Source organism: Protobothrops mucrosquamatus, unplaced genomic scaffold, assembly GCF_001527695.2.
Source record: "Protobothrops mucrosquamatus isolate PMUCROS unplaced genomic scaffold, P.Mucros_1.0 scaffold53, whole genome shotgun sequence".
Lineage (NCBI taxonomy): Eukaryota > Metazoa > Chordata > Lepidosauria > Squamata > Viperidae > Protobothrops > Protobothrops mucrosquamatus.
This window is the reverse complement of record NW_015386434.1, coordinates 669,047-695,345: the sequence shown is the minus strand read 5'-3', so window position 1 is coordinate 695,345 and position 26,299 is coordinate 669,047. Positions and strand designations below refer to the sequence as shown.

The 26,299-nt window shown below is 40.2% G+C and overlaps 1 protein-coding gene across 1 annotated transcript in view; it reads left to right on the top strand.

Moving 5' to 3' along the window:
* The window catches only part of CHSY1 (chondroitin sulfate synthase 1), a 53,523-nt gene extending 30,625 nt beyond the window's left edge, over window positions 1–22,898 (top strand). Inside the window, exon 2 of the mRNA XM_015811848.1 lies at window positions 19,958–22,898. Within this exon, the coding sequence (XP_015667334.1) occupies window positions 19,958–21,550 (1,593 nt within the window). The 3' untranslated portion in view covers window positions 21,551–22,898. The remainder of the gene's footprint in view (window positions 1–19,957) is intronic.
* Window positions 22,899–26,299: the final 3,401 nt, after the last annotated feature.

The following is a 26,299-nucleotide window of genomic DNA, read 5'->3' as shown; positions in this document are numbered from 1 at the left end:
GCTTTGCAAAATGATAGGAGTGAAATAAGAAGCGTTTGGATAATTGTCTCTGAAATAGTCAAGACTGACTTGCTGCTAAAATGCTTGAAAGATGCGATTAAGACCACAGAAATGAGCCATAGGCTGGATTCTTAGTGGGTAACATCAGCTCTCAAACAATTCTAACCCAGAAGTCAATTTGTTTTTTTTTCATTTAGTTTGTTATTTTGGGCTTTGCTTCTCCTGACTGCCTTGCCTAAAGTTGCAACCTTTGCCTCTTTCTTCAGTGATTATACCCTTCCAATGTACTCATCCTTGCTCCATAAACTCATTTAGAAGTGCCCTTGCATCTTCTTATTTTTTAAAAAAACTTACTCTCAGGTCTCATGTAGGCATGCCGACATACTGTTAAGTCTGCAAAGAATTACCATAGACCATTTTTTAAAAAAAATATTGAGCCTAACAATTACTCCTTTCTACAACTTTCCCCATTTCAGTATATCCAACTTATGCCTGCATTTGCTGGAAATTTTATCTTCCAGGCATTAGCCACTTTAGATCCCCTTTCATATCTGGATTGAAGCCTTCCCTTAGTATATATCAACTGGGTTTTCATGTCATACTTAGATGTCTTTTAATTAACCGTAGTTTATTAAATCAGTTGTAATTGGTTGAAAAACTCAAACTGAACATTGACTTAAGGCCAAGGAGGTCTCCTTCCAGGAATTTGTAAACCACAATTTATAATTTAGCATACTTAGATCAGTATGATTCCAGAACATCCTCCAGACCCAATGTGGCAGCATAGTTTGAATATGATGTTTGAGGTGTACATGTTTTTGAACCAAATTCCCCTGTTAGAATCTCCCATGTCTGGCATGGGGGGAAAAAAATCTCACATTCATCAGAAGCAATTTTTCTCTCTTTGTGGGTGAATGAAGTCCTTGTCTCTGTTGGGCTGAGAGAGAGAAATTGGCCCAAAGTCACCCAGCCGACTTTTATGCTTAAGGCAGGACTAGAACCCACAGTCTCCTGGTGATTGGCCCAAAGTCACCCAGCTGGCTTTCATGCCCAAAATGGGATTCGGATTCATGATTTTCTGATGTCAACTCTGGTGCTTTAGCCACTAGACCAGATTGGCTCTCTTTTAATATTTATTTTATTTTACTTTATTTGTCCATGGGCACTTTCTCAGGATACCTTTCCTTCCTTCCTTCCTCCCTCCCTCCCTCCCTCCTTTTCCTTCCTTCCTTCCTTCCTTCCTTCCTTCCTTCCTTCCTCCCTCCCTCCCTCCCTCCCTCCCCTCCTTTTCCTTCCTTCCTTCCTTCCTTCCTTCCTTCCTTCCTCTCTCCCTCCCTCTCTTCCTCCCTCCTTTTCCTTCCTTCCTCCCTTCCTCTTTTTCCTTTTTTCCTTCCTTCCTTCCTTCCTTCCTTCCTCCCTCCCTCCCTCCCTCCCAAGCTTTCCTGCACTCTTTTCTTTAAACAACTGCTGCGAGAGATTATGATTTGGAATGTGATTTCTAGCTCTTGGCATTCTTTGCACGGTGGATCCAGCTGCCTCTCCCACTGTTTCCCTCTGTCTGAGGCTTTCACAAAAGGAAGACTGTGGAGCATCGGATCGCTTCATTCTGTTCTGATCCCAGTCAAGTTCTGAAACTTGTGGCTCAGGTTTTCCCCACGGACTCGGTGCCCACAAACAAATATGCCATGCGTGCATCTTTTGTAAATAGAAAATTCCAAAAATGAACTCGGCACTATGTTACATTTTAGTCCCAGTGGATTATAATAAGCAACTTAAAGCAATTGCTCTGCATCCTTTCTCACTCATAATGCTGGCCTTTTGTTAATTACATGGTTGACGTTGGGCTTACTGTAACTTCTCGCTCTGGTGTGTCTCGTCTCCAATCTAGTTTTTCTCCAGATGTATTGCAATTTAATTGTCAGTGGCTATATTGGTTGGGAACTATAAGAATTGAAATTAACACATCTGGAGATTAGATTAGAGGAAGCTGAATTATATGAAAGCTGGCCAATCTTATTATACTAATAAGTACTGGTGCTGCTAATTTCTGCTTGACTATGACTAGTTCTTTTAAAACATTTGATTTTAAGTGCTTTTTTAGCTGGGTGAGGAATTCTGGGAGCTGAAGTCCACAAGTCTTACAGTTGTCAAGGTTTCAGACCCCTGTGTTAGGGTATCTTAAACATGCCATTGTGCTGTGTGATTGAAGGGGTTCAGGGATGGGGTCCAATCGTGAACTGCATCCAGTGCATTGTCATCTGATTGCAAAATGCAAGCCAATCAAAGACACAGCTCTACCAATACAGGTTGTCCTTGACTTACAACAGTTTGTTTAGTGACTGTTCAAAGTGACAAGGTCCCTGGAAAAAGTGACTTACGACCCATTTTTCACACGATCGTTGCAGTGTCCTGGGGGTCACAGGATCAAAATTTGGCTGCTTGGCAACCGGTTCATATTTATGACCATTGCCGTGTCCTGGGGTCAGATGATCCCATTTTGCAACCTTCTGACAAGCAAAGTCCAGTGGGAAAGCCAGACTCGTTTAACAACTGTGGCAAGCAAAGTCATACAATGGGGCAAAACTCATGTCTCATTTAGCGACATAGGCTTTGGGCTCAATTGTGGTCGTTAAGTCAAGGACTACCTGTACGATATAACATCCAACACTCATCAAGAGTTCAATCTCATGTTTAAAATTCAAGTGGATTGTGGAATCAGGAAACACGTCCACTTTGTGTATTAGACTGATAGATTCTCTGCATAGAAACATTGCAGGATCAGGTTTCATTCCTTTAAACAAATTTAGCCTGATATCTGTGGTGTCTAAAGCAGTCGCAGCATGCCCTGACTTTTGAATATATATTTTTGTTACTTCGCTCCGTTTGTTTTGTCAAATGGGATGCCCTACAGGCAGAAAAAAAAAGTTAGAATCATGTTAGAGTTAGGTGTGGTTTGGCGTTCTGCTTAGACTCAGAGAAAGTAATTCTTCACTTCTTTTAAGGTGAATAAATCAACCTGGGCAAAGATGTATTCCTGGCTTTAAGACAGCCAGCCCACGTGTGCTGTGTCTAAATATTGATATTAATTAAAGTGGTTTACCAAAATATCTCATTTTTGTCAACCTGGTTTGCCAAGGGAGCCAAATTGTATCCATTGGTTAAGCTATTTTAAAAAAGGGGAGAAGAAAAAAGCCACTTTTAGGGTTTCCAGCAGGAAATTTTGAACATTGGACAACGCCTGTAATTAGAGGGAATAATTGCATTTGTGGTCTATTAATTAAAGCATTATTAAATTGCCCTTAAGACTGACTTTTTTTTTTTTAACATTGCAGCAAGCAGAAATCTGGAATCCAAAGCATGCTTCTATTTAGGTTTTCATGGGTGCAATGGGACGTTAGAATGGTTAAACTGTTCCGGGTAACTTAACATGCCTCACACTAAACAAACCATAATGTTAGTTTATTTGAAGTTGGCTTGATGCTTTTGTGAAGCTATCCCTAGCTAAATAAACTATGGCTTATTGGCACTTGGTCACTATGATCCATAATGCTTCAAACTATTAGTTATGGTTTGAGGCTCATTGGTGCATGCTTTGTGCGGAGAATGTCTTAGATTCGAGGTTTAACTCTTCTTCAAGGCAATAAGCAATAAAGGGAACCACGATAGCAATAGCACTTAGACTTATATAGCAATAGCGCTTAGACTTATATACCACTTCACCAGACTTTACAGCTTTCTGTAAGCAGTTTACACAATCAGCATATTGCTCCTAACAATCTATGTCTTCATTTTACTGACCTCAGAAAGATGGAAGGCTGAGTCAACCTTGAGCCAGTCAGGATTAAACTGCTGGCAGTCGGCAGAATTAGCCTGCAATGCTGCATTCTAACAATATTCTAACCACTGTGCCACTATGGCTATCATGATAATGTAGTTGATAAAGATATGGCCATTTCCTGTTAGCTCAAGGGCTGCATCCAGCTTTGCATGGCATATCAAGGGTCTAACTCTCCAAGGGGGTCAAAGCTAGGATTAAATTTTCAAGGCTCTTAGGGGTGACACAGGGTTCTTCGACAATGCCTACTGCACCATTTCCCCCCCCCAAGTCAAGTGTTTTGCTCCCATGCAGCCTGTGGGGGTCTTAGAAGCAGAGATGGAGGCTGGTTGGCCACATCACCTTAAGGGACATTCCAGGTGTCCCAAACAGATTATGTTGGCCTGGATGCATTTGACATTCATCCCTGCTTTGCTGTTGATCTAGGATGAAGTAGAAAATGGGAACAGCTGAAAACAATTGTTTTATTGTTTTCCTGACTGCAGTTGTGGCTTAGGGCAATATGTGACTATGACACATGATTTGCTTATGATTATCCTGGCTGTTTGTGTGCGCGTGCGTGTGTGCATGCTCCCAATCCAAGGCATCAATCAATGCTCAAGAGATCCAGAGTGAGAACGTTGAAAGGAAACAAAACAAATTGGGATTAGCCAACCAAAATGCCAAGATATTTAAGTGGTCCGCAGAATCATCATCATCATCATTAAATTGGGCTGTAAATCTTCAGTTCTATTCTCTAAAAGTTTGGGGGATTAACAATAAAGAAAGCTTGTCTTTTTAATGCAAGAAGCTGCAAGCATTCCAGTGGAAGAGAGGACTGCATTAATATTGTAGAAAGTTAGGATTTTTTCTCCCAGAGAATATGTTAAATGTAATCCTTCTAGAGGGCACGTTCACATGGGTGTAACCTAAAAAAGAACCTTACTAGAAGCCAAACGTCTTATTTGCAGGTGATAAAATATTCCAGTCTTGGTGAGAATGGAGAAATCATGAAGGCAAAGCAATTTAGCTTCAAAGTAGAGAAATGGATAGGAATCCCTTCTGTGTCAATTCATTTTGTTCAACATGGCGAATGAAATTTGCCATCGTCTTTGTTATCACATGTTCTCAGTCACAGTCTAGTTCAAAGACAGTGCCTTTTTTTTCATTCTTTACATGGCTTTTTATTTCCAGAATAACCCCCAGGGTTTAACCATGTGCGCGTGTCTTTGCAAAAAGTAATCTTATGAGTTACAAATGACTTAAATATGAATGGGCTATCTCTGTAGTCTTTTATGTAGCAAGGGGGGAATTGAAAAAGCCCAGCTTTACAGACAGGAGATCCTAGCTTCAAAGTTAAGTACCTTTATATAATTATGGCTGGAAAACCTGCCTGAAACACTAGAGAACCATTGAATCACCATCATTGACAACAATTGCAGCAGGCCTCGACTTACGACCACAACTGAGCCCAAAATTTATGTTACTAAGTGAGAAATTTGTTACGTGAGTTTTGCTCCATTTTACCATTTTTCTCGCCACATTTGTTAAGTGAACCAAATACGAACCAGTTGCCAAGCATCTGAAGGTAAATCACATGACTGTAGGGATGCTGCAATGATGATAAGTGTGAAAAATGGTCGTAAGTCACCTTTTCCAGGGCTGTTGTAACTTGGAATGGTCACTAAATGTTGTAAGTCAAGGACCACCTGTGTTAGAATGTGTGCCACTTTTCAGTATAGTTATGGTTAAAGGAACTTGAATTTAATTTCAACATATCGTTCCTGGTAGCTGCCATTGCTCTCCTTCCCATCTCTCATTTCATGTTGGGCTCTGGGGAAGTTTAAAATCAGTAAGACAGATTCTCAATTTTTCTGAATGTCTTCTGGGAACCTCTATAAGGATGGCTCTTTTTATCAATATTTCTATTGAGAACAGAATCAAATTAATTTTGCTTCCAGGTTTTTTAATATTCATAGTTGACTTGGTGAAGTTTCTCAGCTTTATGCTTTCCACTGTAACGTCTAAGGAGCCTCAATTTAATAATGTGAGTGTACAAGATAGATAATGAATAATAGAGGGAGGATATGAATAAATGCATAAGTAAAATAAAACAATATTTGAGATTTAAGAATATAACAAGAGATCTCGTTTGATCTCATCAACATGCAAATACTTCTTTCCTATAAAATAGGGGTAGTCAACCTTGGCTCTTTTATGACTCGTGGACTTCAACTCCCAGAATTCCTGAGCCAGCTGTGCTGGCTCAGGAATTCTGGGAGTTGAAGTCCACGAGTCATAAAAGAGCCAAGGTTGACTACCCCTGCTATAAAACAATGGACATTTGACTGTCTGAAATGCTTTCATAGACACAGCCCAATATATATGAATTCATTGTCTTACAGTGCTAGAAGTTGTTTGCTGCTTCTGCATTTGAGAACATTTGGAATCTAAATTTTCGGAGAGTTTTTGTTGCCTTTGAAGGGAGGAAAAATTAATCTGCCAGCTGTTTCCTTGTGCAAGCTGACTATTCTGGTCCTTGAGTTGTATGGTCTGTGAATCACCCGCTGGGAGAGTGGTAATTTTGGAAAACCAACAGACGTCGCAAACTGCTAGTTTGATTTTGGGGACTTGCCCACCACCCTGCTGTAAGTGAAAAGGGCAAATTAAAGACAAAAATAGAAGTGAAGTGCTTCCCCCAAAGTAGGAAAACCTATAATCTTTTATAGTGCCAACTTTGACTGCATTGGCTAAATTGGAAAAAAGGAGTATGAGGAGCCCTTGAATACATAATTTCTAATTTTTGAAAAATGCCTCTGGGCTCTAATCATTTGTCCGGTAATGGAAAGCTCTGATGAGCCTGAAAGCCACAAATTGCTTAGCACAGAAGGTATGCATAGATTTTTGACTTCAAAAGGAGACAGGAAAATCTTACATAAAATTGCAAGTTCTTCTTTGTATATGTGGAGTTATGATGTCCATCCATTATTATAGGCTGCAAGGGAGCCAATGTTCTCACAGTGTATTCCAAATGGGAAGAAGTTCTCCAAGGATGGCCGAAAAGATCATTGGCAGCTCCCTCCCTCCCATCCAGGACATAGCACAGAAGCATTGCTTGAGCAGGGTCCGTAAGATTATCTAGGACACTACACATCCTCTTCACAACCTGTTTTCCTTGTTACCCTCTGGGAGGAGAGGGCTCCGTGGTATCCATAGCAGAACATCCAGATTCAGCCATAGTTTCATTCCATACAGCATTAACCTTGTGAACTCTCAAGCTTCCTCCTTCCGTTATATATTCAAGATGGACAGTATTTAATATTTATTTGTTACGTATACAGTATGTAGGGGTGTGGGTCTATACATATGTTGTACATAATATGTTTAGGTGTGTGGCAACTAAATTTCATTTTTGATGTGTGTCGTCGTGCCCATAGTAAAAAAAAAATGACAATAAAGGTTATCTTAATCTTATCTTACAAACCAGATCCTGAGATTCATAAAGCAATGGTGTTTTTTTCTTCTTCACTACTTTAATTTTGCTACCTGCAAACCATAACTTAACCACAGTCAACTCAAGTTCAATACTAAATTGGTGCCAGATAAGGGCCAGTGGAACTCAAGAGGGGTTGAACTTGGACCATTTGTGGGAACCTAATGACTCTAAACTGATGACACGCTTAACTCCGTCCTCCCAGCTCTGCCTGTTCTTCTCCTAAATGTATAGATCTTCAGATGTATAGATCTGAAGTACACAATGTTAGGGGAGATTGAAACAAAAACAAGCACTATCATCATTTGCGGTAGACATGTAGACCCTTCAGATAGTGTCATACTACAGTTCTAACTTTTGTCACCATTGGTCATGCTAGAGTAAGCTTCTGGAGGCTTGGCCTTTGCTGTTCTACACATTATCAAATTATGCATTCATATTTTAAAAAAAGTAACTTCAAGTCGAGCTTGATTCTTGTTGACCTTGTGCGCACGCTGATTTAGTGTCTTTGGCAATAATACAGAAATGGTTTCTTGTTGTCCACTTCTAGGGTGTTATTTTAACTTTTCAGTCTATCCCATATCCATAGAGTTTCCTGTAAATTTCTGATCTAAGGATGAACCCAGTCTGATTCTGCTTAGGTTTTTCAAGAACACCAAGGTCAGCTAGATGCTGCCATCTAGCTGGACATCTGCTTTTATTCATTCATTTAAATAATTAGTTTAAACTTAGCTTTTTCTTCTTTTCTGGAGTGATTCTTAACTTAGGTTTTGGTGTTTTTTTTTCCTGAAGTGATTTGTATCTTCCCATCCTGCCCTCCGCTCCCCCCCCCCCCAAAAAAATACCTACTGGAACCCAAGAAAGCAAATGAGTTGGTGCTAAAATCGTGTGAGGTCCTGCAAGAACATCCCAGGAACTGCCTGCCTTTTTTGTTCAGGGGCTGATCCCATTTAGGCAGGAGGCAAAGCGAAGGGGGCTCACCTGTTTTAAAGGGAGCGGCGTTCTTTTGCTTTCCAATCCAGAGAAAATATTCCTTTGGTTGAATCCAAGTACGCCCGAGGAAAAGTCATTTTAAATGTGGCACACACCCTTCAAAGGATTACTCCAGTTGCTAATTTTGAGTGCCAGGTTGAGGGTTTGTTCTTCACTCTTTCTCTCTGCTTTTTCCCTTTCATTTTTTTTTTTTTTTGCCTCTTTCTGTATTTTTCCAGGCACATTGCCCCATTTCTTTTTTCCCTTTCCTTTCTTTTCCTTTCCTTTCCTTTCCTTGTTTCTCTCTTCCTCTCCTCTCCTCCTGTCTTCTTTCTCTTCCTTTCTCTTCTCTCTCCTTCTCTCTCTTCCTCTTCTCTTCTCTCCTCTCCTCCTGTCTTCTTTCTCTTCCCTTCTCTTCTCTCTCTTTCTCTCCTCTGTGCCTTTCCTTTCCTTTCCTTTCCTTGTTTCTCTCCTCCTCTCCTCCTGTCTTCTTTCTCTTCCCTTCTCTTCTCTCTCCTTCTCTCTCTTCCTCTTCTCTCCTCCTGTCCTCTTTGTCTTCCTTTCTCTTCCCTTCTCTCTCTTTCTATCCTCTGTTCCTTTCCTTTCCTTTCCTCCTTTCCTTCTCCCCTTCCCTTCCCTTCCCTTCCCTCTTTTCTTCTCTTCTCTTCTCTTTTTTCTTTTCCTTTCCTTTCCTCCTTTCCTCCTCCCCTTCCCCTTCCTCTTATCTTTTCTCCCCCCCCCCCAGCATCTTTCCTTTCTTTCCTGCTGGACAATAGCTTTCCCCTCCTTGCTGAGTCAGACCTGAAAACTTCTAGTCAAGTATTTAATTTCCCCACAATGACCAATATAAGTCAGGTGGGACTGGGATCCTGGTGAATATCGTCAGTACTTCGTGCTTTCCATTATTTATACCTCCAGACAAGATTTTAAAGTTTAGATGCAGCCAGAGATCAAGACCCTTGCTGATGCTTCAGGGCATAAATGCTTCTCCTTGTGATGGGATTTATGACTGCTTTCTTTCTTTCTTTCGGCCTCTCTGTTCCAAGTGAATCCACACCGTTTTTATTTCTTTCAATAAAAAAGCGATCCATCTCTTTGCATCAGCCTAGAGCCAGCCGGTGGGGGAGGACGTTCTTAGTGATAAAAATAGTTTCCTAATCTTTCTGCAGCTTTCTTTCCTGTGGTAAATGCTGTCCTGTACGTTTTGCACCCTCCAGTAAGCCAATCCAAATGAGCTAAGCGCAAGGAGTCTTGCTGTTTGATGAATGTTAGCATTAAACCTGGCAAAGATTGCTATCTAAACCTTTATCGGGGCTGATAATTCAGAGCCAACAGATAATGATCAATAGTGTAAAGCAGAAGCATATATACGTGCACAGTGTATATACTGTGTGTGTGTGTGTGTGTGTGTGTGTATGTATGACCTTGACTGCCAAAGTGTGCATGAGCATGACAAGTTTCCCATTGCAATTTTTTTGAATACCTGCCATGTACAGCCTGATTATTGCTTGGGCCATCAAATCGTGATCAGCACTTCGTAACCATACAGATAGGTTTTCTTCAGGACAGACTGTCCCAAAACCTGGTCTTTCAGATCCTCCAGGGGCGAATGCAGCCTAAGTTGTTTGCCACCTGTGCAAAACACAGGTTGTCTTCGACTTACAACAGTTCCTTTGGTGACCGTTCAAAGTTACAGCATCGTAGAAAAAAAGCGACTTAGGACTGTTTCTCACACCGATGACGGTCGCAGCATCCCTCTGGTCATTTGAATGCTTAGCAATTGATTCACACTTGTGACGGTTGCCTGTCCCAGGCTCATATGATCGTTCCCTTTTGTGATCTTCTGACATGCAAAGGATCTTATGACCATTTTTCACACTTACGACCATTGCAGCATCCCCGTGGTCACATGACCAACTGGCAACTGGCTCATATTTATGTCCTGGAGGGGGGGGTGTCATGTGATCCCCTTTTGCAACCTTCTGACAAGCAAAGTCGGTAACTTAACAACTTCAGCGATTCGCTTAGCAGCCGTGCCGAGAGAAAGCTTGTAAAATGGGTCAAAATTCACCTAACAAATGTCTCGCTTAGCAACCGAAATTTTGGGCTCGGTTGTGGTCGTACGTCGAGGGCTACCTGTATGAGAAAGCCATTGTTTCAATTCCTTGGTTAATGGGCAATACGTTTTGAGTTCCCCATGTAGGATACACTTTGCCAGGAGACCGATTGTACAATTGTGGGCCCTTCCCCTCCAGCACTTTTGCTTTCACTCACATTTGTAAGCGAATCGTTGATGTCTTTTGAAGGAAGTGAGCAGGTTAGCTGGAAATTGTACGAGAGTCTTTTTCAGCATGCCTGAGATTAAGGTCCAAGATTCCTGAAGCTTGTGGCTTGACAATGCTGAGAAACGTGCTACAAGCAGTTAAAAGAGGATTGCTTTTTATATCCTGTGAACTTTTGCCTTTATAATGCTAACGATAACCGGGCTGTTACCTACTCAGATGCCTGAAGGAATATTTCAAGATTGAGATAATGAATTTTATATTACTGATCACAAATTACAGACAGCTCTCTCTCTCTCTCTCTCTCTCTCTCTCTCTCTCTCTCTCTCTCTCTCTCTCTCTCCCTCCTTTTGCTTAGTGATGTTCATTCCGTTCCCGATTTATATAGCTAGAGCTTCATTTCCCCCCCTCCTTTGATTCTGCTGCAAAAAAAAAAAAACACAAAAAAAACATCCAACTTCACATTTCCAAGTTGTCGCTGTCCTTTTGGATTTAATTAAGAAAGAAGGAAAGCTGTTGTTAGGTATATTTTATTTTTTTTCTTTTGTTTGGACTCCTCAATTCTAGAAGAAAGTAAATATCCTTATTACCATATGGATGCAAATGTGTGGCTCCTGGTTGGAAAAATTGCAACTGGTGCTGTCTTCTCCCCTCAGTGGTAGAAGAGGTAGATAATTATATTGTATTTATACTGCGTTCAGCATTAAGAGGTTAATCACAGTGTGGGTCTATTTGAATTCCCTTGGGAAAAGATTAATGTTACCTAGCAACCAAAAGCAGTTCACTATTAGAGGTAAGATGCTTTGCGGAAGAGGTCTTTTTTTTAAAAAAAACAACAACATTTTCAATACATCTGGGATCCCCATATCAAAACAACTTATCTTATGTGCGGCCAGAATTTGAAAATAGCATTTAACACAGCACAGTACTTAAGCAAAATTGTCCAGTTGGGATCTGCATATGTAGGACTGATTGGGGTAGATTGCAGGGGTGACACCGAAATATAATGTTATCCTACTTTATCTATATCTTAAATTATATTCTATTTCAGTTTCATTTTAGACTGTATTTTATCACAGTTTTGTTTTATTTTACTCCAATTTCATTTTAAATTGTATTTTATCTAATTCCATTTTAAATTGCTTTTATCGAATCTTAGTAATCATTTGTTTCTGAAACGTGGCACTTTGATATGGCCCAAGGGCTAATCAATCAATCAATCAATCAATCAATCAATCAATCAATCAATAAAAATACATCTGGAGGTTCAAGGTTTTCAAAACATCCTCTTAAGAACAGTTCATATTGGTCCAGGTTCTTTTTTAACGACTGGGAAAGTGCTGTTACTGATGATAATTCTGCTCTAAAATCTACCATGCTCTTGAAATAACTATTGTGCAGTGGCAGGGTGGCAGGGTGTGTGTGGTTTCAGTGCAAGTATGTTTCCCAACACAACATAGGAGGTGGTGTGTGTGTGTGTGTGTGTGTGTGTGTGTGTTTCTCCCTTGCAGCTCTCAGCAACAGTTAAGCAATGGTTTTGGCAGGCCTCCTTTTTCAAAGACACACTCCAGTTGGTAGCCAAACTTCACGAAATAGTTCATATGGTTTCTCTCTCGTGGAATCAGCTTTGGAACATAGGCCTAAATGTAGAACTGAGTTTTTCCTCCTCTCTCTTCCCATCCACCCTCTCCACCACTTCTTAGTTGCATTGTTATATCCATTTGTAAATCAGGGTTTGTTTGTTTTTTTCAGATTTACACATTTTTGTAAATTTTACAAAATTGTACAGGTTTTTGCAGAACCTGTTAGCTAAGAACAAAGGGGGAAAAAATCATGGAAGTTCTGATGAAGAATGTCTGTGGAGAGTCTCAGCCATCCAGGTCTTGGTTGTCCCCAAATATGCCTTTTCAAGAAACAACTGGACTTTTTTTGTTTTTATTTGAAGACGTTTCGCTTCTCATCAAGAAGCTTCTTCAGTTTTCAGAACTTCTTGCGTGAGAAGCGAAACATCTTCAAGGAACAACAAAGAAAGTCCAGTTGCCTCTTGAAAAAGCACCTTTGGGACTTTTGATGAAGAAGCAATGCTCCGAGGATAGAAAAATAGTTGCCATCTTAACAAGTTCTTGCAGATTTCTAGGGTTCTGTGAAATTCACTTTAAAAATGTATAGATTTCACCTTGGTGATTTATATTGTTATCTCCTAAGTCAGTGATGGCGAACCTTTTAGAGACCGAGTGCCCAAACTGCAACCCAAAACCCACATGCATCGTCGGGTGCCGGGTAGGTGTGGCCCATTGGGTGGGCGTGGCCCATTGGGTGGGCGTGGCCCATTGGGTGGGCGTGGCTGCGGTGGTAACGGCAGACTGGGTGGGACTAAAAAGTTCAATCAGTCAATTCCAACTTTGCAAGATCTTTTTTTTTCCCCGCGAGAAGTTGAAATTGACTGATTGATTGAACCTTTTTTTTCTTTTGCACACGGAGGTGGAGGCCTAAAGTGAAAAGGTTTTATAAAACCCAGCTGAAGGCCTAGGACTGGGGCGACGGCACGCGTGCCCACCGAGAGGGCTCTGAGTGCCGCCTCTGGCACCCGTGCCATAGGTTTGCCACCACGGTCCTAAGTAGTTGTAGCTAGGGAAAAGAACTGGATAAGGCAGGGATGAAAAATTCAATTTGTTTCAAATTGATTTGAAAATAAGTAATAGAATTACTCCCTTGCATATTAATAACATTCCTTTTCGGACTTATTAAACATGGCAGCATGCTGGCAAATTCTTGGATACTGTCCATCTGCTATGCAAACTGTGCAAGTTAACGAAGTCTAAATTAAAGCCTAAATTAAAACAACCTAAAGTCAGACTTTGTTCTGGTCCTTTAAAGAATTTCACTTTGTTATTGCTAAAGTATAGGAATTGTAGATAACGCCAGCATTTTGTTGATGCATATTTAATTTGCATGGATAAACATGCAAGTGCTGGTATTGCACTAATAGTTACTTTGGTTTTTAAAAAGGGGGGGTTGTATATAAAGCTAATGAGATCTTTGTACTGCTTTCCAAATCTTCCTTTTTCCCCTAGTCTTCTTAAGGTTTAGTTCCTTCACATACGTTTCTCCGTAAAAACCGGCCACATACTGTGAAGTTGAGGACAGAAGGCCTCTGAAATTAACACATACAACTTGTTGTTGCTATTGTGGGTTTGCCGATTTTATTCTCAATCTGCAAGTATAGAAATGCAAATTCTGTTTTAGTTCAGCAGAGGCTAATTAGGTTTCAAGTAAATGCAAATGCAGACACTCAGCTCCTTATTTATTGGAGGAGATGGATGCTTACTTAATGAGTTCATTGCATAATCGTGTAAATGCAAGACTTAAAAACTGAAGTTTCTCCATTTCACAGCTGGCTTGGAAGTGCCTTGGGAATCAAGTGACCTTGGGCTTGCCTTGCTGCAGAATTTGCCTTCAAAAGCTGGTTTTCTTTGCTGAGTTTTGAAACCCATATTTTCCAGCACAACAGCACTGTGAAGAAAATATTTGGGGACCTTTGGCCCCCACCCCCAAAATAATTTGTTATATCCCTTACGGCATAACACTTAAAAGCAGCCCATTCGGCCTCGTTAACATTCATTACTTTAGTTGCATCTTGTAACTGTTTTCTTTTGTAAATTTTCAGTTAGCCCAATGATAAATCTGTCAATCCCTAGTTGGGAGATCTTTCCTGTGATCTCTTTAATAAGTTTTTTATTGAGTAACCTCTCCCTTTCAAAATGCGTAGGTTTGATGGCAAGTCCATTTTAATCGTTTACCCTGTGTCAACACCCAGAATTTCAGCCTATAATTCTAGATTCTTATTTCAACGATTCTGAATGTAGTGAGATTTTATTTTCAGCTAAAAATTTGTGGCATTTTTTTTTTACAAGCAGGAATACTTTTCAGTATGTTAGGATTTCAGGAAGACATCTCACTGAATATAGCAAAGGCAATATTTACTCCCCCTCTTCTTTCTTTCTTTCTTTCTTTCTTTCTTTCTTTCTTTCTTTCTTTCTTTCTTTCTTTCTTTCTTTCTTTCTTTCTTTCTTTCTTTCTTCCTTCCTTCCTTCCTTCCTTCCTTCCTTCCTTCCTTCCTTCCTTCCTTCCTTCCTTTCTTTCTTTCTTTCTTTCTTGGGTTGTGAAAATTGTTCTATTGATGGGTGGCTTTTCATCAGTATTAGCATACCAACACAAAGTAGCATTTCCTCTAAATTAGAACTTCAATTCCCATAAGCCTCAGCAAGAGTTGTAGGCCAAAACATCTGGATGGCACCTGTTTGTCTATTCTTCTTGGAGGTTTTTCTTCTCAAGACTTGATCCGTCAAGCAACTAATGCCTTTGCCAGGATATTTTTTTTAAGTCAGGCCCCCCAAATTTTCCAAACTGCATGTGTGCAAAGCCAGATGATAACCAGAAAGCAGCTTTTGAAGGGTCATGGATTGACATCCCCTTCCCCAATAATATTCTTCAGCAGTTGACAGCTGCCTTTTATTAAAAAGGGACTTCTTTCCAAGGGGACCGTGCCGAAATCCTGCGTGTCTTAATATGGAGTCCTATCCATCAATGTCTTCTTAGAATTCAGTTGTGCAATCAACAAGTGTGTCATCTTCTCTTAATTTCCTGATAGAACCTCTGGCCAATTCTGTAGGCAACAATAACCGGGACTTCATTTTGGACTCGCGTTCGTTCACTTGCCTTTCTGAAGATCATGTGTTCCATTTCAAAATCCAGCTCGTGGTCGGGTAAAAATGATTCCAATTATGTCATCTCTCACTAATGAAAGCAACAAGAAATGTTACATAGTGGGTGCTCCATCACTGGAGGTTTTTAAGAAAAGATTGGACAGCCATTTGTCTGGAGTGGTCGAGGGTGTCCTGCTTGAGCAGAAGGCTGGACTAGAAGTCCCAAAGGTGCTGTTTCAAGAGGCAACTGCACTTTGTTTTTCTTTGAAGATGTTCCACTTCTCATCCAAGAAGGTTCTTCAGCTCTGACTTGGTGGCCTCAACGACTTTCTAACATAAAAGAGTGCAAATGACCAGCTCTCTGCAAGGAATATAAAACCTTCCATTCCCCACCATCCAGTTAGAGCTGAAGAAGCTTCTTGGATGAGAAGCGAAACCTCTTCAAAGAAAACAAGAAAGTTCAGTTGCCTCTTGAAAAAGCACATTTGGGACAACCATGACTTGGATGATGGAGAACCTCCATAGACATTGGACCAGAAGACCTCCAAGGTTCCTTCTACCTCCTTTATTCTGTATCACTATCCTTATTTTTCAGCATATCAAAGTCTCCACCCTCTCCTCAACCCAACAGGTGGCTAGTTTTGTGGATTACTCATTTGGTCACATTTCAGTTCACTGTAATTAACACTAAATAAACTGAGTGCAGAAGATTTTGTGGAGTATATTAAAATACAATGGTTTCCTGCTTTGGGATATTCTGAATTCCAAAATCAAGAGAGGGAAGATAATGGAACGCAAGCAGAAGACAACAATATGAAGTTTTGCCTGAGCATTTTTAGGCATAGATATTCTAAGCTTAATTATGGGTTTCATGAAGATTAGTAACGGCTTTTATTCCCTCTCTCCCTCTTCAGTAAGATTTCCAAACCTTATTGAAAAGTATAGGTTTATTTATTAAAGAAGGCCGGCATTGTACTGTTTTCCCTAACGTAATTATAGCTCTTGAGATTTCCAGACTGCATATATGTAGCAATTTCATTAGCATTTTTACTTTGTGGTTAAATGTGCATTTTGGATAGTGACCAATGCCGTCCAAATGCTTCATAGAGTGATACCTATGAATATCTCCCCTGCATATTTTCTTGGCCTACCACCCAACTGATGTCTTCCAGGCAAGAAGAAGGAGTGACAACTGTGTGTAACTTGATTTTTTCCCTCCTACCTCCTGTTTATAGTTTGTGGCTGTAGGTACATCATTATTTCCGTTTAGTTATAAATCTTTTAAGACGGCGGTTCTCAACCTAGGCGGTCCATAATGTCATCCCGGGGGTGGGTGGGGGGGTTTCCACAAAGGTTTGAAGAAGTGTTATGATTTAAATCTTGAATTAAGTCTTAGGGGTCTGTGGCCATGGTCTGTGGAAACAAAAGTTATTTAAAGGGGGTCTATGGTGAAGAAAAGGTTGAGAACCACTGCTCTAAGTTCATCCTTAATCCAAACATAGCAATATAGATACTCCTCGACTTAACAACCACAATTGAGTCCAAAATTTCTGTTGCTAAGTGAGATAGTTGTTAAGTAAGTTATGCCCCATTTTACAATCTTTCTTGCCACAGTTGGGATTTTACCAGAATAACAGATATTAACCCTCTAGGAAAATATTTATAAGTGGTGCTTTCTGGATGAGAATTCTTCTACAGTGGTTTTGTCTCCCGGTGATAGAGGCAGAAGCTGTTCTTTCCCTGCATTCACATGCCATGTTCCACTTAAGGATCCACCGTTCTTAAATGCGCCATGGCTGCAACTTATGTCTGCAATCATAGCTTTCAGTCCAATTGCTATTTTATTTAGGGCATCAGTGTTCTCTGTTTGGTAGAGTTGGCCAACTGAGGTTTAGGAGGTGCTTAAATTTTTTAAAGCTTAAATATTGATGGCCACTGTCTGAATTTGAGCCCCTTATTTTCTCTCCATCCATCAATCATTCATGGCTTTAAGATACTTTCCCCTTGCTGTTCAACCAGCTGTTACCTGAGATGTCATTCAATAGATCCAGGAGTCCAGCAGTTCAGCTTGCTTTGGTGTGTGAGACCTTCTCAAGCCATTTCTCTTCCTATCCACTCCACTCAAATTAAAATCAGAGCTACAAAATAGCAGAATAACAGACTTGGAAGGGACCTTAGAGGTCTTCTAGGTCAACCTCCTGCTCAAGCAGGAGACCCTATACCAGGAGTTCCCAAACCCTGGTTTATGGAGCTGCGACATGCCAGAAACTGGGACACACAAACAAACGAAGCCCTATCTGCGGGATGCAGGAAGCACATGAAACCATGCCCCCTCCAGTCTGCAGAAAAGCGTGTCTCCATGGAACCGGTCCCCAGTGCCCAAAAGGTTGGGGGCCTCTTCCCTATACATTATGGACAAGTGGGTGTCCAGTCTCTTCTTAGAAACCTCCAGTGATGGAGCACCCACAATTTCTGGAGGCAAGCCATTCCACTGATTAATTGTTCTTACTGTCAGGAAATTTCAAAGTAACAGAATAACAGATTTAGAAGACCTTGGAGGTCTTCTATTTCAACCCTCTGCTTAATCAGGAAACTCTATACCATTCCAAACAAATGGCTGTCCAGTCTCTTCTTAAAAGCCTCCAGTGATGGAGCATCTACAACATCTGAAGGCAAGCCGTTCCACTGGTTAATTCTCACTGTTAGGAAATTTCTTCTTAGTTCTAGGTTCCTTCTCTCCTTGTTTACTTTCCATCCATTGTTTCTTGTCCTGCCTTCTTGTGCTTTGGAAAATAGCTTGACCGCTTCTCCGTAGTTCTAGGATAGACCGGTCTTTGTTAAGCTTCCATCCGCTCCTTCTTGTCTTGCCTTCAGGTACTTCCGTCTTCCCTTGTAGAGCAGTTTTTCTCCAACTTGGTCCCATCCGTGTATTGAAAGTAAACACATGCCAAGCTAGGCTTCACTTTTAGGTGACCTCATGGATGTATTCCCGGGGCTTTCTTGGCAAAAACAGTGGCTCACCCTGATCTTCTTTCAGGAAGTTCTTTCAACTTCACAGCCTGGCCTACAGCCCTGAGATTCCCTAGCCCTCTCCTTTCCAAGCCCTAAGCAGACCCAGATTAGGTTGTGTTTTTTTTTTTATTGAACTCACGCGAGACTGGATACACAATATAACAGAAATGATAAAAAAAGGAAATAAAGTGCAAGGTTAAAGTGCAACGCTAAAAGGTTAGCCGTGTTAAATTAAATCACTAAATTAAATAAATTACTTTTGTGAATAAAATATTCAAGCCTTTCTAAAATGCCAAATATATGAAATACTCCCCCCCCCCAATTTTTTTTTAAAAATCTGATTATTACAGGATACAGTATGGCCAATTTGCAAAGAACACTGGGGCTCTCTTGTAAAATAGAAAAACGTAAAAAGAAAATTGAAATAACATTGCCAGGTTACATCATTTTGTTTCCACTTAGGGAATCATGACAACTATTACTCAATTTATTTACTTCCTGATTACTTTTTTAAATTTTTTTATTTGTCTATATATCTTTGAGACAGTATTGACTCCTGGTTGCATTCTGTTCTGTTTTCAGAGAATTATCCTACTGATAGTCAACTCATTTTGATGAAGACCTTTTGAGAGCACTAATCGGTTCCGTTACAATACATACTTAAAGCATTATCTTATTTTTTTTGAGTCAATATTGACTCAAAATATTGACCTACACAGGTTTCTGCGGTTTTCTTGGCAAGATTTCAGAAATGGTTTGTCATTGCCTCCTTCCTAGGGTTGACAGAGAATGACTGGCCCAAGGTCATCCAGCTGGCTTGGTGCCTAAGTTGAGACTAGAACTCACAGTCTCCCAAGTTTTAGCCTGGTGCCTTAACCACTATACCAGGCTTTATTATTCCTCAGTCCGCAGCTCTTATTTTTATTTCTCATTTGAATCGATTCCATATTTTGACATGCTGGCTTTGTTGGTATTTGAATTATTGTTCAATTTTTATTGTGCAATTTTCATAGGATGTAAGACTCCTTGGGGAAATTTGATTTTGAAGGACAGCTTGTGCGTTTTTTAAAAAAAGGAATAATTGGCCAAAAAAATCATTATTTTAGGAGGTTCCCCATATAGTTTTATATCCTGTACCAAATGGGGAAGAAATGGATTACAGTGATGAGAAGATGGTAGTGGGTGGGTGTTTGTGTGCAGATATCTTTGAATTTTCTGTCTCCATCCTCTTGAAATCTCTAAATGCAGTAAAGATTTGCTTTGCTTGTTCTGCCCTCCCTTCCTTTCTTCCTCCCTCCCTCCCTCCCTCTTTCTTTCTTTCTTTCTTTCTTTCTTTCTTTCTTTCTTCCTTTCTTTCATCAGAAATCATTTCACATCTCAATAAACCTTTTATGCAATTTAAGCAGAAATACTGTACTGATCCTATTGCTAGAATGGGCCAGCTTGATTTCCAGTCTATGGCAGATATTCAGTTTTGTTTATTTTTCTTCTTCCCCTCCCAGTCTAAAACTTTTAACTCTCTCAATTCCTTAGAGAAGCTGCTAATTTAACTAAACTTGGGCCTAAGAGAGCTGCTTATCCCCCAAAACCCTTCTGTTTTACCTAAGCCACATGCCAGGCAGAACAAGTCATGGACCCCTATAATGATACCCTTCCCCTTTCTTCTCTTCTTTCCTAGATGCAGCAGCTCTTTTATGAAAACTATGAGCAGAACAAAAAAGGTTACATCCGAGACCTCCGCAATAGCAAGATCCACCGTGCCATCACTTTGCACCCAAACAAAAGTCCACCGTATCAGTATCGGCTTCACAGCTACATGCTGAGTCGTAAAATAGCAGAGCTGCGATACCGGACGATTCAGTTACACCGAGAGATTGTCCTCATGAGCAAATACAGCAATATCGAAGTCAGTCGGGAGGACCTTCAGCTGGGAATTGCGCCTTCCTTCATGCGATTTCAACCGCAGCAGCGTGAGGAGGTTTTGGAGTGGGAATTCCTGACAGGGAAATACCTGTATTCCATGGTAGATGGGCAGCCACCTCGCCGAGGCATGGACTCCTCCCAGCGCCAGGCCTTGGACGACGTCGTGATGCAAGTCATGGAGATGATCAACGCCAACGCCAAGACTAGGGGACGGATCATCGACTTTAAGGAGATACAGTACGGCTATCGAAGAGTCAGTCCCATGTACGGGGCTGAGTACGTCCTTGACTTGCTACTTCTGTACAAAAAGCACAAGGGTAAGAAAATGACTGTCCCCGTTCGGCGACACGCCTACCTGCAACAGACCTTCAGCAAAGTCCAGTTTAGGGAACATGATGCAGTGGATGCCAAAGACCTGGCCAGTAAAATCAACCAGGATTCAGGATCGTTGTCTTTCCTCTCCAACTCTCTTAAGATGTTTGTCCCGTTCCAGCTAAGCAAGTCCAGATCTGAGAAAACGGAATCTAAAGACCAAAAGATCAACATCTTAATTCCTCTTTCTGGACGCTTCGATATGTTTGTCCACTTCATGGCCAACTTTGAAAAGACTTGCCTTATTCCTAACCAGAATGTCAAGTTGGTTGTTTTGCTATTCAACTCCAACTCGAATCCTGATAAGGCGCGGCAGGTGGAACTGATGAGAGAATATCGTATGAAGTACCCCAAGGCCGACATGCAGATTTTACCCGTTTCTGGAGATTTTTCCAGAGCTCTGGCCCTCGAAGTAGGGTCTTCTCAGTTTAACAATAGGTCTTTGCTCTTCTTCTGTGACGTTGACTTGGTTTTTACTGCAGAGTTCCTCCAACGGTGTAGAGCCAACACGATTTTAGGGCAACAGATTTATTTTCCAATCATCTTTAGCCAGTACGATCCAAAGATTGTCTACAGTGGGAAAGTTCCAAGCGAGAATCACTATGCTTTTACACAGAAAACTGGTTTCTGGAGGAACTACGGTTTTGGAATAGCCTGCATTTACAAGGAGGATTTAATTCGGGCAGGGGGTTTTGATGTTTCTATTCAGGGCTGGGGTCTTGAGGATGTGGACTTGTTCAACAAGGTGATTCAAGCTGGTCTCAAGACGTTCAGGAGTCAAGAGGTTGGCGTAGTCCATGTACACCACCCGGTCTTTTGTGACCCTAACCTTGATCCAAAACAATATAAAATGTGTTTGGGGTCCAAAGCATCGACGTACGGTTCTGCGCAGCAACTAGCTGAACTGTGGCTTCAAAAACACGAACCAAATTTTGGGAAGAACACAGTTGCTAATGGTTCTTTGAGGACAGCTTAATAAAGACACTGTATTGCATTTTTAAAAATTTACCCTAATTTATTTTTTCCTTTGGGGAAAAGGTTTTGATAGTTGATTTTTTAAAGATGACCACACAAGGGTATATTTTAGAAATCATCGTTTTCTTACAAGGACTTTTCCAGCGAACAAAACTGTGATCAAACTTTGCCTTTTGGAAAAATAAAATAATAATTACTGGGGCTAAATATGAGGAACTTGCCTGGTTTTGACAACTTGAAATAAATATCTTTTTCGTTGACTGATAAACGGACCAAATACATTAATAAACGAGAAGGAAGCTCAGAATTTCTACACATGGTACTTTCCACTGCTCAGTTGCCTGGGCTGTTCCAGTGGCAATTAAATGCAAGTTGGCAAAAATGGTTCACCTATTTTTTCCCCCATCTGCAGAAGTGTGCGTGTATGTTTGTGAGAGTGTGTGCATGTATGTATGGGAGTGTATATCCATAGACCCACTTGTTGACTAATTTGCCTTCCAGAATGTTTCATTGGGTTGCCTATTTTAGCCTTAAAATGTCTTTTTTGCTCAAGATGTTGTCAAGCAACCAAAACAGATGTGGAAAATGAGCACAATGTTGTTTATATACACTGTTGTCTAAAAGAAGAAGAAAAAGAAGAAAGGGGATTAAAAATGTACATTTTTTTCTTGCCTGGGTCTAGAGCTGACTTTTTTTTAAAAAAAAAAATCCATATCAGGTTCTATCTTCTAAGTAAGATTTTTGTTAAAACCATCTTGATAATGAAGAACAAAGCTTTAGTTAATAGAGAAGCGCAATTCTGTGCCAGAAGAATCAACAATTGTAAATCCAAAACACTCCACATTAAATGTGTTGGGAAAAAAATATTTATTTCCCCCATCAGTTAATAGTATTTTGGTTGGGAACAATTTCCTACATTTCCTTTACTTAATTTTTTTTTGCTTTCTGTATTGTGTAGGACTTTAATTTATTTAACATCCCTTTTTTTTTTTAGGTTCCTGTCTTTTTATTTTGAATAACTACTAGTCATTAATATTTATGTATCCTTAAAATGTATTTGCCTCTTCTTACTTTTTAAGATCGCTTACACCTTCTTACTCTGCAGTAAACATTCCTCCAAAGATTCTTCTAACACCTCCTCTTTTATTTGCTAAATTGTCTGTCTTTTTAAAAGAATAATTGGAAAAACCTGGCCATGGTTTTTTGATGCTCCGAAATGTATTCCATTTTTTTCAGGAGTGGGACCGAAACTGTGAGAGAGAAACAAACAAACAAACAAAAAAAACTGTATCTAAGCACAGTGCGAAACGTTTAAAACCTGGGCATGTTGTTGCGAAAATAAAATGCATTTGAATAAAACTAAGGCTACTTCATTGTTGCAATTCCATTAAAGCTTCTCTTTAAGTCAAATTGTTCGTAACACATGGCATTTCAGCCAGTCTCAGTCATAATTCTGTGTGTGTGTTTTTCCAACAAGCTACAATTAAGCGGTTTTCCCCAATAGAGGTAATCCTCGACGTAAAACAGTCCGTCACAAACAGTGACCATTCAAAGTTACGACATCACTGAAAAAAGTCACTTGTGACCGTTTTTCACATTTACGACCGTTGCAGCTCCCCATGGTCACGTGATCAAAACTCAGACGCTTTGGCAACTGGCATGTATTTATGATGGTTGCAGTGTCCCGGATCATGTGATCCCCCTTCTGACAAGCAAGGTCAATGGGAAAGCCAAATTCACTTAACAACCCTGTCACTAGCTTAACAACTGCAACAATCCACTTAACAACGGTGGCAAGAAAGGTTGTAAAATGGGGCAAAACTCCCCCTTAGCAACATAAATGTTGGGGTCAATTGTAGCCGTAACATGAGGATTTCCAGTACACTAACTCTGTCCAACAATGGCTGGCAAAGGCAAACTCCTAATAACTGCATGGAGAATAGAATAGAATAGAATAGAATAGAATAGAATAGAATAGAATAGAATAGAATAGAATAGAATAGAATAGAATAAGGGAATAGAATAGAATAAAATAGAATAAGGGAATAGAATAGAATAGAATAGAATAGAATAGAATAGAATAGAATAGAATAGAATAGAATAGGGGAATAGAATAGAATAAAATAGAATAAGGGAATAGAATAGGAATAGAATAGAATAAAATAGAATAAGGGAATAGAATAGAATAAAATAGAATAAGAGAATAGAATAGAATAGAAGCCAAGTGTGATTAGACACACAAGGAATTTGTCTCTGGTGCAGAAACTCTCTGTGTACATGCAAAACAACAAAGGAATAATAATCATAATATCAAAGTAATAATCATAAACATCATAATGATACCAATAAGAGAAGATAGTGGAACAGATGAGAAGGATAAAAGTAATAAGGCCATACTACACGGATAAATATACTTAGACAATAGATAGTACTGTGGGAATTAGAAGTTCTTGAGGCTAACAGTTTCAGGTCATGTAAGAATCTAACCATTCAGCTCCAACGTTCCAAGATCCAAGAGATCCAGTGATTTTCATGTCTAATTAAAATGAACTAAGATTGCAAAGCTCCCTAAGGCCTGTAATGACTTAAGCTACCAGAGAAAGTCTGCAGAAATCCCAATGATTGTAGATGGAAGCCAAGATTTTTTTTGTACATCATTGCTGCTGCCTGGTGCTTGGACTTGGGCAGACCAAAATCTGCTACCCCTAACTATGACATTAGATACACGATGATTAAGAGCCATTGATGATTGTGGAGCCATTCTTGGTTGGTATCAGTTTGCAGTAAATTAAACATAGTCACTTACCTCTCTCAAGTGCAGCTCCTGATACATTCCAGAGATGCAGGCGCAACTTGTGGCCAAAAATGGTTTGTGCAACCATGGATCTTGTGGTTTCATTCCTGTAAGTCACGCTCAACTGGTGTTAGATGTTCCATGATAGCTCACAGTTCAACTTTGCACACAGAAAACCAGCATATCAAATCAAAGGTTTTGGCCACAACTTTGCTGCGGTCCCACCCACCCTACAAGCTTCTCTTTTTTTGAAAGAAGCATTGAGACACGTTACCTGCATTTTATCCCAACTCAGTAAAACACAATTGACATGACATGACATTATATTACATTGCCACTACGTTTCCAATAACTCTAGGCAGCTTATAACCCCAAACCAACTTGATAAAATTAAAAATATAACAAGCCAGGAAATGCAGAGTACAAAATCAAAGCAAAACAAAGAGGGATCTCCACAATCAGCAGCAAGTCCTACAAGATAATTTTATTAGGTTGACTGATTCTACAGGTGGTCCTCGACTAACTGAGCCCAAAATTTCTGTTGTTAAGTGAGACATTTGTTAAGTGAGTTTTGCTCCGTTTTATGACCTTTCTTGCCACAGTTGTTAAGTGAATCACTGCAGTTGATACGTTAGTTACCCAGGGGTTAAGTAAATCTGGCTTGACTTGTCAAAAGGTTGCAAAAGGGGATCACGTGATCCTGGGACACAGCAACGGTCATAAATATGAACCAGAGGCCAAGCATCTGAATTTTGATCACATGATCAAGGGGATGCTACCAAGGTGGTAACTGTGAAAAATGGTCATAAGCCGCTTTTTTCAGTGCTGTTGTAACTTTGAATGGTCCCTAAATGGACTGTTGTAAGTTGAGGACTCCCTATACATGATATAAGCAAATGTTTCTGCCACTGATAATGCTCTAAATGGAACATGATTGTGTCATGCAGAAGAGATGAACGTGGCAAGTAGACGTCTAGTACTAGGTATGTTGTAAGAAAATTTTCTCAATGTTTTTGATACTTGGCTTTGCTTCTGTTGGCCATCTCTGGTGAGCTGGGACCTGACCTGTTGACTCAGTGGAAAGCTATTGGGAAGGAGTTCCCTGAAGCTCATCTGGAGAATTTTGAAACTGAGAGTTTATTTTTGATGAAAAAGCATGTTTTGACTGATGGAGAGGTGGTGAAATAGGGGATGTTATTATCTAAGCCAGTTGAGAGCTGATGATCCCATGTAGAAGGAAGATCAAAGACTTTGTCGTGAACATTGATGGTAGAAGACAAGACAAACAATAACAGAATAACAGAGTTGGAAGGATCTTCTAGTCCAACCCCATGCTCAAACAGGAGAGCCTATATCATTTTTGATTCTTCTTAAGAACCTCCAGTGATGGTATCCCTACAACTTCTGGAGACAAGCCATTCCACTGATTAATTGTTCTCACTGTCAGGTGGTTTCTCCTTAGTTCTAGGTTGACTCTATCTTTGATAAGTTTCCATCCATTAGTTCTTGTCCTGCCTCAGGTGCTTTGGAGAATAGGTTGACCTCCACCACCCTCCTCTCTATGACAGCCCTTCAAATATTGGAAGACTGCTATCATGTCACCACTAGTCCTTCTCTTCATTGGACTAGATATACCCAGTTCCTGCGATCATTCATCATATGCTTTAGCCTCCAGCTTCCTCATGATCTGTGTTGCTCTTCTCTACACTATTTCTAAAGTCTCAACATCTTTTTTGTAGTATGGTGACCAAAACTGGACATAGATTTCCAAGTGGAGGTGAGCTTTAGGAAAGGAAGGAATGAGTTTAACTCCCTACTTTTTCCAATTTTTCAGCCTTCAGGGGAAAGGGCTGGGCTTAACTTCCAGTTTGAGCATCTGAATAACACTAAGACAAGCTCTCAATGATGCAAGAAATGTATATTTATTTTAAATTGCTTGGACTTTTCAATAAAGGG